The sequence below is a fragment of the Tupaia chinensis genome, unplaced genomic scaffold, assembly GCF_000334495.1.
Source record: "Tupaia chinensis unplaced genomic scaffold, TupChi_1.0 Scaffold000311_2, whole genome shotgun sequence".
NCBI lineage: Eukaryota > Metazoa > Chordata > Mammalia > Scandentia > Tupaiidae > Tupaia > Tupaia belangeri.
In genome coordinates, this window is record NW_006159803.1 from 3,000,404 (window position 1) to 3,014,208 (window position 13,805).

The 13,805-nt window shown below is 38.4% G+C and overlaps 1 protein-coding gene across 6 annotated transcripts in view; it reads left to right on the forward strand.

Moving 5' to 3' along the window:
- The window catches only part of ATM (ATM serine/threonine kinase), a 127,081-nt gene that overhangs the window by 76,574 nt on the left and 36,702 nt on the right, over positions 1-13,805 (forward strand). For all 6 annotated transcript variants that reach the window (XM_006150955.3, XM_027772858.1, XM_014588796.2 and 3 more), the window contains 7 exons: positions 3,167-3,322; positions 6,475-6,562; positions 9,027-9,115; positions 9,491-9,593; positions 10,907-11,055; positions 12,046-12,150; positions 12,998-13,117. In XM_006150955.3, the coding sequence (XP_006151017.1) occupies positions 3,167-3,322; positions 6,475-6,562; positions 9,027-9,115; positions 9,491-9,593; positions 10,907-11,055; positions 12,046-12,150; positions 12,998-13,117 (810 nt within the window). The remainder of the gene's footprint in view (positions 1-3,166; positions 3,323-6,474; positions 6,563-9,026; positions 9,116-9,490; positions 9,594-10,906; positions 11,056-12,045; positions 12,151-12,997; positions 13,118-13,805) is intronic.

Consider the following 13,805-nt stretch of genomic DNA (forward strand, 5'->3'; position numbering starts at 1 on the left):
ATATAGCCTTTCCATAACCGGCGGGCCCGGTAAATTTTTTTTAATGTTTTTTTTTTTTTTTTTAAATAGGGTCTTTCCAGGATCAGCATATGGCATAATGGTTATGTCGCTGAGCTCCCATGTAGTCCACCGTGGTTCGAATCCCAGACCTGTCAGCTTAAACTCACACCAGATGTGTGCACGTGTGTGCTAAAGATCCCAAGAGGAGAATGGAGGAGAAGGGATTGCAGCGTGGCCATCCTCCCTGGGCATGGCTTCTCACTTTCTCTCTCTCTGTCTCTCACTGTCTTTCTGGCGAAAGCACACGTCCTATAGCAAAAACCTCTCCAAAAAAGAAAGAAAGGGAAAAAAAAAAAAAAAAGACAAGGTCTTTCCATATCATTATGCTCCTATATCATTATGCTCTTGCTTCATTCTTCCAGCTGGGACCACAGTTGTCTGCCATCATGTGGGGCTCTTTTTATCTTTAGATGTATTTATTTTTTCTTCCTTCCATGAGCAACAATAGAGACAGGCACCACAACAGGGTCCTCACTGCCGCAGTCCACTCCCAGCTTTAGCCAGCTCGGATCATTTACCTAGAGTGCACAGAGAGACCCTGTGATATTAATTGGGGGCCTTCCCTTGTGAGTCCAGTTGCGTTACCACTTTGCTACTATTTGGGCCCTAGCTCTTTTTTCAGATAGTATCACTATATTGTCCAGACCAGCTCCTGCCTCAGACTCCCCAAGTTACTGGGATTACAGGCACATCCCATTGTATACCACCTTTGGGTTGGACTGGGAATCAAACCTCGGCCTCCCACGTGGCATTAGCCTATGGAGCACAGGGGCTTTGCCTCACATGCCAATGCATCTGGGCTATAAATGCATTTATATGTTAAGGGGGAAATAGCCTTTGTGTCTCCCTATACTATTCCACTCCATTTGTAGTAAAAGCCCTTTTTTTAAGAATTATTTTATTCAACTTTATTCATCATCATCATTATTATTAATGTATATAATTAATTATAATTAATATAATTATATTATTAAATAATTAATAATTATTATTGAAAATTATTTTTTAATTTGACCAGAGAAAGACACAGAGAGAAAGAGAGAAAGGGAAAGTGAGAAAACAAGCTGCCAGATCTGAGAGTTAAACTGCAGCCAGCCATATGGAGTCCAGAGTCTTTAACCACCATACCACCAGCCAGCCCCAAAAGTTGTATGATTTTTCAGTGTCTTTATTTCTGATTATAAAGTCTCTGGTTTACCTTATGTTTTATACCAGATTCTCTACTACGAAAGCTCAAAAGAAGCTTTACCTGAGAAACTTGAGAGGCAGTCATTCTTTCAGCTTTATCATTTGGGATAGAATTGTATTGATACTGACAGAACAGAAGCATTGTTAATATTCTATTTTAAATCTTATTAAGATCTTAGAGAAGATTCCTTGAGAAAAAATGAATAGGACGTAGAAGAAAAGGATGAGGATCTGAGTTCAAGTCCGTGTTTAACATTTAGAAACTCTGTAATGTGGACAAATTACATGATATCTTTGATTTTCAATCTTATCTTTTTATTTTTTTTTTTGGAGAGGTTTTCGCTATAGGACGTGTGTGCTCGCTAGACAGACAGAGAGAGACATAGAGACAGAAAGCGAGAAATCACCCCCCAGGGGGGGTGGTCATGCCCACAATCCCTTCTCCTCCATTCTCAGGATCTTGGGCACGCACGCACATGCGTCCGGCGTGAGTTTTAAGCCGCCGGGTCCGGGATGCGAACCGCAGTCAACTACGTGGGAGTCCAGCGACATAGCCATTACACTAACTGCTGGTCCCCTTCAGTCTTATCTTTAGAAACAGGATAATGTTTACCTTAAAAGAGAAGCAGCTTTGGGACAAGTGATTTCCACCTCTCTGAACTTCACATTCCTCAGAAGTATTATCAACAGTTAAATGCTTGCTATTCAGCAGATATGATTTATCAGCTTTACGAGCATTATATAATCATTATAACTACTCTCTGGGGTTTATGGTGTTCCAAGGTTTACAAATAAGGAAACTAGGAAACTGAGGCTAAAGAAATTTGCCAAAGATTATACCCTAGTAGTTGGTGATCCTGCTAGAACTGAACCTAGCTGTATCCTGTTCCAAAACCAGTGTTCTTCACCACCACGTTGTCACAACTCTGTAATCTTAGTTTTCAGAAAGATAATATCTGTGTTCCCATCTAGTTCTGAGCACTTTTACACACTGGAAGATTTTTATTAAGTAACTCATCTTAGGGGGGAAAATAAGCTGAAATGGGAAAGACATGTAATTGTGTCTTAAAAGAAAAGGAGTATTTTCATCAAGTCGACTTGAATAAACTTTTCATCTTTCCAAATGTGTAGTCGGTTGTGCCTGTTCATGCATCTGGGGCATCTCCACCTCTGGTATTTCTGGTATAAATTACTTGTGCTCTATGCTTTGCAACTAGTTCGACAAGTCCTTTACTAAGGTGCTTCTGAAGTGCTACCCTGGCCAAGGAACTGTGAATCTTTAGCCTCTCTGAGACCACAGCTGGGGTTATAAGCTTATCGTTAGGAGCTTCCTTACAGAGATTATCATATGTCAAACAAAACTGAGTTATTGAGCTTGTCCTAAACTTTACCTTTGGACCACTTCTTTTTTGGCCTTGCCCACAGATTTGTTCATTGGGTCTTTGTCCTTCTTGGCTGATTTTCTGGTGCCTTTCTTCTTGTCCTTGGGCAGCATCGCGAAGCTGTGAGAGCAGCAGTGGCCATCGCAGCCTCACTAAGATGTCGGATGGCCAGCCAAGTTGACTATTTTGAAGGATATACGTGTGTTATTAGCTATCCTGTGCAGCCTATTCTTAGCCTGTGGTACAAGGATATTTTTGATGAAGGGCAGGTATAGATCTTTAGATTTGTATAGGGTGATGGTCCATAGCTTTCATCAGATCCTCTCAGAGGTTTGTAATCCCAAAGACTGAGAAATAGGACTCTTCTACCATGTTACTCTAGAATGACCATAAAATGTTTATAACTGTGTATTGGGGAAATGTGGTTTTGATTATTTGTATGTATTGTTTTTATTTGTTTAGCAGTTATATCAATATGCCTTTCTTTTGCTATTGAAGTTAAAAAAACAGTGACATTTTTATTTTTATTTTTTTAGACCTACTTCAGGAACAGTTTTCGATGATGCTTTCTGGCTGGATCTGAATTATCTAGAGGTTGCCAAGGTAGCTCAGTCTTGTGCTGCTCACTTTACAGCACTGCTTTATGTAGAAATCTACGCAGATAAAAAAAGCCTAGATGATCAAGAGAAAAGGTAATGAAATTCAGAATCTTTTGGGCAGTTTGTTTATTTCTTGAGAGAAAGATAGACTCCTAATAGCGTCTTGCTACAGCACAATCCCCCCTCAGCCTTCTAGCCAGCCAAGATCATGGGTGTATCCTGGTGTGCCTGGCATGTTCAGGTAAACCTGGATCAAACCTTAGACTTTCCTATATGACTCCATTATCACCCAGTGGTAACCCCAAAGGCTGGACAACCATATTCAGGCTATCATTGAGCGTTTTGTGTTGTTGGAGAGATTTTTTTTTTTTTAAGAGATTTTTGCTATAGGGCACATGCGCTCCCCAGAGAGACAGAAAGCGAGAAATCATCCCCCAGGGGGGATGGCCATGCCACAGTCCCTTCTCCTCCATTCTCTCAGGATCTTGGGCACGCATGCACACGTGCCTGGTGTGAGTTTAAGCCACCGGGTTCGGGACTCAAACCACGGTCGACTACATGAGAGTCCAGCAACATAGCCATTACGCTAACTGCTGGTCCCCCTGTTGGAGAGATTTTTGCCATAGGGCACACGCGCACGCACGCTTGAAAGAGAGACAGTGAGAAATCACCTCCCCAGGATAGATGACCATGCTGCACTTTCTTCTCCTCTGTTCACCTCTTGAGATCTTGGGCATGCATACACATGTGCCCAGTATGAGTTTCAAGCCACAGAGTCAGGGACTCAAACCTTGATGGCCATGTGGGAGTGCAGCAACATAACCACTATGCCATCTGCTGTTACCCAGAATTTAGGGTTTTAAAAATTGGTTTGATGTTTTTTTGTTTTTGTTTTTCTTTAACTTTATTATTATTATCATTATTATTTTCCAGTTTTGATCAGGGAGAGACAGAGAGAGAGTAAGTGAGAAAGCAAGCCACCAGGTCCGAGACTTGAACCGTGGTCGGCCATGTGGGAGTCCAATGCCTTTAACCACCATGCCACTTGCTGGCCCCTTGACATTGTTTTAATAAAGAGATAGGTACAGATTTCTCCCCCCCCCCCATTTTCCTATTTAAAAGACATTTTGGATAGGAATTTTCTATTTTAAAGTGAAATGATAATTTTTAAAAATAAATTATTTTGTTCTGAAATAAAAAAGAATATTTATTACTTAGATATTATTAAAAACTATACAGATAGCAAGCTCCTGTAGGACAAAGACCATACTTATTTTTCTCTGTATTCCTTTTTTTAAAAAATCATGTTCTTTATTCATGATAGAGTGTGAGGAATATCTCTGGCCATGCTGCAGTTCCTTTCCTCCAGTCCTCTAGCTTTTTGGATCTTGGGCACATCCATGTGTGGCCAAGGTGTATTCGAGGCTGACTGGGCTGGGGAGTTGAACCTTGATCACCATGGCAGGGGTCAGGTTTCTTGTGAGCAGCATGTTCCCTCTTTGCCATGGAGCTGACATCTCTTTCTGTATTCCCCCTTAACAGCTGGCACTGGGACCTTAATATAAGTAATCAATAATTACTTTTCAAATAATGAACGATGTCCTAATTACAGTCCTATTAGGTTTACCACTAACCCTTCAACTTTCTCAAGATCCATTTTACTTCTTGACTGTAATGACTGATACCTTTCTGTGACTTAAGTTTCTTGCCTCTAGCTACCTATATTTCTAGTTACTTTGGTATATAATTTGTGTTTCTTTTGACTTAGAACTCTCCTAAGAACTTCATAAGAGTCCTAGATCATCGTGGAAAAAAAAAAAAAAAAGAATAAAAAAATATATACTTCAGGAACCAGTTGATGGCATGCTGGTTACATGGCTGTACTCTCACATGGCTGACCGTGGTTTAAGTCCTGGGTCAGCAACTTGAAATTCAAACGCTGGGTGCATGTGCATGCTTGCCCAAAATCCAGAGAGGAGAGTGGAAGAGAAGGGATTGGGGTGTAGCCATCACCCCTGGTGGGTGATTTCTCTCTTTCTATCTCTGGTGAGTGCACATGCCCTATAGCAAAAATCTCTCTTAAAAAAAAAAGCAAAAATATATTTCATTTTACTAACTGTGCTCCTCAAATCTTTGTTCATTTGAAAGACCCTATTGTATATATATTTTTTATTTCACCTCGTTCCTCACCACAAAATCAGTCATACTGAGAACTTGAAATAGCAAAGGTGCATTATTTTGGTACATTCATCATTCTTGTTTCTAATAATTTCTACTTTAGATTGTCAGTAAGCTAGAAGCAATGTGATTTTTAGACTGTGGAAACCAGCAATTAGAATTCACATCTTATTTCAAATATAATTAACTTAATAAAACTTGGAATGGACCAGCAAGCAGCGTGATAGTTAAAGTGCTGGATTCCCACATGGCTGACCACAGTTCAAGTCTTGGACTTGACAGCTCGCTTTCTCACTTTCCCTCTTTGTCTCTCTCTGCTCAAATTGATTAATAATAATAATAATAAATAAAATTAAATCTTTAAAATATTAAAAAATAAATGAGCCAATTTTTAAACTTTTTAGATTGGTATTTAATTTCTGCTTTTCAAATGAGAAGAGTATAATATGTAGATACTGGACATAATATGTAATTGATATGTTCATGATTACTATAAACTTATAATGACAAGTATGCTGTCCTTTAAATATATAATAAGTAAGAAATTGGCTACTGCCTATTCTTTAAGTCTTAATAAGTCTTTTTTCTTTTTTTTTTTTTTTAAGAGAGATTTTTGCTACTGGGCATGTGTGCTCACCAGAAAGACAGAGAAAAAGAAACCACCTTGCCATGGGGGCTGATCATGCATGCCATAGTACATTTTCTTCCATTTCTCCATTCTGTCATGATTTGGTGTCTATGATTATTAATGATGTTAAACTTCAGGTAAAACTAGTAACAATGTTTATGGACTGAATTGGAGAGAGTATTTATATAAAGCTTATTTTGGCATACTACTTTCCTATATACAGGAGCTTGTTATTAAAATGTCATTTTCATTCACAGAATTAACATTTATAAATTTCTTTTCCATTCTAGTTTTAAGTGGTATTTTTTTTAAACAATAAATGATTCATTCTGTTTTATTTGTAATTTTCATTAGTTTTTTTCTGTCAAAATGTATAGTGTATGTGTTCATAAGCTTCCAGGTATTATGTTTTTATTAAAAATGCTTTTGTGACACACAGAAGTCTCACATTTGAAGAAGGAAGCCAAAGTACAACTATTTCTAGTTTAAGTGAAAAAAGTAAAGAAGAAACTGGAATAAGTTTACAGGTAAATACTACAGGCTTTGTTATTTATAGCAATACTTACTTTGGATTATTTCATTACAGAGACTATACAGATATCATTTGATTTTAAAGCTGGAGTCAAGGGATGAGTAGTTGGCGTAATGGCTATGTCACTGGACTCCCATGTAGCTGACCACAGTCCGAGTCCCGGACCCGGTTGCTTAAACTCAGACCAGGCGTGTGTACGTGTGTGCCCAAGATCCCAAGAGGAGAATGGAGGAAAGGATTGCAACGCGGCCATCCCCTCTAGGGGCTGATTTCTCGCTTTCTTTCTCTCTGTCTCCCTGTCTTTCTGGCAAGCGCACGCAACCTTTAGCAAAAACCTCTTGAAAAAAAACTGAAGTCAGTTATTGGAATGAGTGCTAAATGTGTAAATTCATGATTTGAAGATTAGGCCTTCAAGTAGACAAACGTAGTTTGAATCTTGATTCTGCCACTTCATTATAATCTTTTACAAAGTACTGAACCTTTCCAACCTTGAGTGCCTGTATGAGAAAGATGGTGGTAAATACCTTCCTCATGGAATGAGTTTGTACTGTGTATTTTCTGCTAGAGCTCTCTATTCATTTTCTTTGTAGCACTTATAGTGTTACATACTGTTGATTGCATGTCACAGAAGAAGCAGATTTTCTTCCATAACATTCTTAACATCTACTCATGTTGGCCTTCATTGCTGTATGACATTCTTACTGGATTTCTTCGGTTAAATTACTCCTCTACAATGACAATTTCAACTTCTCCACTTTGCTTAAACCTCTGACCTTCTCTGCTTTTGCCTTTAGTTGCTTCCTAACTTCCTGGAAAAAATAAAAGGCATGGGTACAGGAGGCATGGGAAATCCTGCTGTGTCCTGCTGTCGGACATTGAAATCTTACTTCCCCTGTTCCTGTCATGACCTACCCACTTGTTAAGTTAGAAAAACAGTTTTTTTTTCCCTAAGGTGAATTCTTCTCCTTGTTTTTGTTGTTGTTGTTTTAATCTCTTAACTCGGAAACTATTTTGTGATATGTTGTACTCCCTTCTACACTATATTCTGAATTTTTTTGATCTTCTCCTGTTTAAAAAATTCTCCTCACAAACACAAAATAATTTTCTTCTTCATGTGTTCTCTTTTAGGTATCACCATATCTCTTCCTTCTCTTCACAACCAAATATTGTGAAAGAATTATCTGTATTTGCGATCTCCATTTCCTCTCCTCCCGTTCATTTCACTAACAGTACTTACTAGTGTCTCCCATAAACATCATGTTGCTACATGTGGTGGTTACTTGCATGCCTCTTTTTTCTTAATGTTTTATTAACACTAAACACAGTCAATCATATCTTGCTTGAAATACTTTTTTTTTTTTCCTTTTCAACCTAGACTCCTGATTTCTCTCCTCCCCCTTTGGCCTTCTTCTATAAAGGTAGTTTTACTACCTAGTCTATCTTCATTATCACAGGCACTGTGCTTGGCTTACATACTGAGTGTTCTAACTCTGAAGGCTTGATTTCATGTTTGTGAATAGAAACATCTGAATTAGAATTATTTTAGAAAATACTTCTCAGAGCAAGTACCATAGAGACAGATAAATTCCTTGATCAATTTCCTATGCAATATGATTTTCATCTTTTTCTGTGTTATCCTTTTTTTCTATTGCTATTTGTATTTTACTGAGATTGTTTTAAACAGAATCATTCTTTCCTGTGAAAATTTTATAACAAAGATTTGAGGACTCAGACTACTACTTTATTCATATAACATATAACCAATTATTCTTTTTTTTTAACCAATTATACTATCTTGAATTTTCTTTTAAATTGCCAAAGGGTGCATATGTTCACCAGAGGTTGTGGGGGGGTGGGGGGGCAGAGAAAGTACTCCCCAATGTGGTATGGTCATGTAACAGTCCTTTTTACTCCATTTCTCCATCTGTTGGGATTTGGAGCATACACCTGTGTGTGCAGTGAGTTTTACAAGCCTCCAGGGCTGAGATTCCAGCTGTGGTCAAACAGGTGGGCTCTAGCTCCCAGTGCACAGTGCTTAATCAGAATGCTCTGGGCTGCCCTGAGTTTTCTTTGAAAGAAAAACTCATGACATTTACTTTTATCAAATTGAATGAGACTTTCCAGAAGTATATTTTGCTGTGTAGTTCTAGTTGTTGATAGGATTGGGGTTTTTTTCTACTGTTATCTTTGCATATGGCAAAAGGCTAGCAGGCTGACACTTATTTAATCCATGAAATTGTGAGCATCTCTTCTCAGATAGATGTCATTATTCTGTTGTCTAGGACCAGTCTGCTATGTTACTGATCCAAATCTTGAGTATATTTTAATATCATCCTATTTTACTTTTATAACACAATATTTACAGTTGAGAGTTGTGTTGGTAATGATATATTAATAATTTAAGATTTGCTCAATTCATAAAGTGATTTTTTTTTTTCTTTTCCAATTGTTGTTTTCAGGATCTTCTCTTAGAAATCTATAGAAGTATTGGCGAGCCTGACAGTCTGTATGGGTGCGGTGGAGGGAAAATGTTACAACCCCTTACCAGGTAAACCTCATTTTTCTATTCACAGTTAAGTAATTCTTTTTTTTTTTTTTTTTTGGAGAGGTTTTTCGCTATAGGGTGCGTGCGCTCGCCAGACAGACAGAGAGAGAGACAGAGAGACAGAAAGTGAGAAATCACCCCCCAGGGGGGATGGTCACGCCGCAATCCCTTCTCCTCCATTCTCCTCTCGGGATCTTGGGCACGCACGCACACGTGCCCGTCGTGAGTTTTAAGCCACCGGGTCCGGGACGGGAACCGCGGTCAACTACGTGGGAGTCCAGCGACATAGCCATTACGCTAACTGCTGGTCCCAGTAATTCTATTTTTTGAGGAGTTACATGTAAAACATAAGGGAATTTTTTTTTTCTTTTCTTGCAGGCTACGAACTTATGAGCATGAAGCAATGTGGGGGAAAGCCCTAGTAACATACGACCTTGAGACATCGATCTCTTCATCAACCCGTCAGGCAGGGATAATTCAGGTACATTTATTTCCTACCATGGTAAAGCCATCACTAGTGAAGTACAGAGATTATTTCATTATGTCAGTGGAATATTTTACACGGCCAGTACATTCTAGCAGTAAGACTGGAAATTGTCTTTTTTTCAGATTTTTGTGTTAAAAACCCAGGGATACACAATAAAGTCAGATCTAAAAGATAATATAAATGTATTTATCATAATTTTGTTAGCTAATAGTAAATAACATTTTTCAAGTATACATGGTGTGCCAGGTAGATGCTTAGTGCTTCACTTGGAAAATCTCTTGTAAACTACAATATTTCACATCATTTATATTAGAGTTGGTCCCAGAAGTTATTGTTTCTCTTGTATCAATTGAACTAATGCTCTGTAGCCCTTTTCTCATCAAATATTAGAGCACTTTGAGGTTTATCTTTGTATATAAACAAATTAAACAACAGTTTGGGACTTTTAAGTGTGAACTAAAATTGTTTTCAGGGGTTCGACATGTTATAAATCTCCTGTCCTAGTCTTCTAGCTGAGAACACAGGCATGCAGCACTATTTGGGCTCTTTTTTTTAGAGATGGTCTCACCACATTCCCCAGGCTAGTTTTGAGCTTGCCATCCTCCTGCCTGCCACCTTCCTGAGACACTGGGATTATAGGCATACACTATTGTGCCCAGCTGTAAACTAGGATTATTCATTTATTTTGACTTTTTTTTTTCTTTGATTTTTGCTATCTATTGTGCATGCTTGCTAAAGAGAGACACAGAGAGAGAGGGAACATGAGAAAGTACCCCTTGGGATAGCGACCCTGTAGTCTCTTATCCTCCCTTTTGCTCTTGGGATTTTGAGCATGCACGTGCATGCACCTGTTGTGTTTTTCAAGTCTCCGGGACTTAACCACACAGTCGGCCACGTGGGACCCAACCTCCTTAACTACCATGCCACTGCCTACCCCTAATATTTTTTAAAGCTCATTTTTTTTTTAATGATACCACATACGCATGAGAGAGAGACACACAAGACAGAGAGGGAGGAAGAGAGAACAGAGAACAAAGCACCCTCCACAAGCTCCCATCACACTGTAAGCCCTTTGCCCTCCAGCTCCTCACCATTCTACTTGCCCATGTACACTCCTGGGATGTTTTCAGGGACCTGATTCCCTGGTTGGCCATATGGCTTCCAACCTTTTGGGGTACTTCTGCTACTGCCGTGCCATAGTAGCTAGGCTGAACGTTAATGTTTATGTTGCTGTCTTTGTTTCTCTCCTTTTCTCTTTAAGTCATTGATTACTTACTTTCTCCTTTGTTCTAATAACTCCTATTTAGGCCTTGCAGAATTTGGGACTCTGCCATATTCTTTCCATGTATTTAAAAGGATTAGATTATGAAAATAAAGAATGGTGTGCTGAACTACGAGAACTTTATTATCAAGCAGCATGGAGGAATATGCAGTGGGACCATTGCAGCTATGTCAAGTAAGAAGAAATCTGACTTTTTAAAAAATTTGTCCCTTCCCTGCTTCTTAACAACACAACTGTTTAGAACTATTTTATCTTTTATAAAAGTGCTAAATTAGTTACCCAAGAAACTAGCATTTATAACCTGTATGTAAATTCACCATGTTTTCTGAATGAAAAACCAAAAACACCTAATCTAATAAAGGATTTCATCTTGTTACAAACATGATACAGTAAAAACTAATTTGTTTAGCTGTATGTTTGTTTTCTTAGAAAAAATTTTAATTGGAGTGTATTGCAGATTTCAAATTATGATACTGCTATAAAATTAGAGGTACGCTCTCATATGTTTTTTGCTTGCCTCTGTAAATGAACATATACCATTCTTCTCTCACCTACTTTGTTTCAGCCACATAGCCCTTCTCTGTTTTTCCATCAGGCTGGGCTCTTCCTACCTGAAGGCCTTAGATAGGTCTTCTGCTTTTTCCCCAGTTACCAAATAGGTGGCATCTTTTCATTAAGAGTCTAATTTAATAAGTCATATATTCAGAGACCTTTCTGGACTACCCATACTAAAGTAGCCACCCAGTTGTTCGTTTTGTTACCCTGTTTGTTTTTTCCTTGTTACTCTCTGATTTTTTTTTCTTATGTATCATCTATCTTCTCCGACTCTAACATAAACTCCAAGGAAGTGGAGGCCTGATCTTACTCATTGTCTCCCTCTGGAACTGCCTGGCATATAGCAGGTGCTCATCAAGTAAATAAATTAAAGCATATTTAGAACCAGGCAAAATACCGGAGAAAAATTTTTTTCTGCTTGAAAAATTTAAATGACTCACAAGTTTTTAAATATTTCTTACCCAGATTTTTAGAAATGCATGTTTTTAACTTAGAAATCTTATGTTCATATATTAAATGTGGTCAATGCATTTATTTATACACATATGTCTTAGAATTCTCTGTATTTAAATATGTATTTTTGTTTGATTTTTTAAACTTCTGTCACAGCAAAGGAATAGAAGGAACCAGTTATCATGAATCTTTATACAATGCTCTACAGTCTCTAAGAGACAGAGAATTTTCCACGTTTTATGAAAGTCTCAAATATGCCAGGTATTATAAAAAGAAATATTTCTGTATTTTCATGTTTAATGACTTCCTTTCTCAAAATCTGAGGAATAATGTCAGCATGGGGATCTGCACTGATGAAGAGATGAAAGACTTGGTGGCTAAAGTCAGGTGTTTTGTCATTTCCTGTTGTTCTCTCAAAAACATTCTCTTTGGAACCGCAATTCAGTTCTTTACCCTGAGCCCTCAAGAAAAGTCTTGGTGATTTCCCTTCCTCCATTTTTTCCCTGTGCAAATATCCTGAACATTGTAATCTTGTTTCCTCTAGTATTTGTATGCCATTTGCATCTCTGATGTTAATGTTCTGATCTATGAAATGGTGACTGATAGTCAGTACCTAGAGGCTTGATTTGAGACACAGATGAGGTGGGGCATGAGGAAGTACTTAATTACAGTAGGCTAAACCAATGCAACATATTTGTCCAGCAGTGGTGACCTCATAAATCCTGTATTTATTACAGAAATTATATTTGCTACCATTTAAGTGTTTATGTGCTAGCCACTTTCTTAGGCTCTCTCCACATATGTTGCCTAATCTTCAAAACATCTATGGCAGTGAAAAAACTCAGACTTAGAGAAATCAAGTAATTTGCCTGACGTTACCTAGCAGCCATTAGTGGCAGAGCTAGATTTATGTCTAGGTCTCTGTGATTCCATGGATTAGTTTATTTCCACTGCTATTTCATATTCATTATTGCTTGTGAATACTAGTATTATTAGATCAACAGCAAAGTCTGTGATGAAAACTCTTTAACAATAAATTTGAAGCTTGTATCACCCTGAAAACCTCTTCTTAGTTTTCAGAGTGTCTTTTTTTCTTTTTTTCCTTTAGAGTACAAGAAGTAGAAGAGTTGTGTAAGGGCAGCCTTGAATCTGTGTATTCACTCTACCCCACTCTTAGTAGATTGCAGGCCATTGGTGAGCTGGAAAACATTGGAGAGCTTTTCTCAAGGTATTTGATTCATATGACTATCATCCTAAATACAGCTTTTCTGTAGTCAGCTATGGTTTTAAAAAATAGAAAAACAGGGACCAGCAGTTAGCAATGGCTATGTCGCTGGACTCCCACGTAGTCGACCCCGTTTTGTGTCCCGGACCAGTGGCTTAAACTCACGCCGGGTGCATGTGTGTGCGTGCCCAAGATCCCAAGAGGAGAATGGAAGAGAAGGGATTGCGGTGTGGCCATCCCCCCAGGGGGTGATTTCTCGCTTTCTATTTTTCTGTCTCTCTCTGTCTGTCTGGCGAGCACCCGTGCCTTATAGCAAAAAAAAAAGAAAAACAGGGCACGAAAAAAAAAAAGAAAAACAGGGCACGCCTGCCTTGAAAGTATTAAAAGCAGACTAGATCATACAGGAAATAGAATCTCAGACGTAGAAGAGAAAATTGCTGACCTAGAAAAATCCACCATGAAGACTGAGAAAATTGCCCCAAAATTTGAGAATAATATATGAGAAATACTAGATACCATCATATGTCCAAACATCTGGATAACTGGCATCCCAGAAGGCGAAGAGACTCATAAGGGCATTGATAATCTATTCCATGAAATCCTGCAAGAAAACTTTCCAAACCTAGAGAGGCACTCAAAGATCCAGTCCCAAGAAATACGAAGGACCCCAAATAGAATCAACCCAAGATCT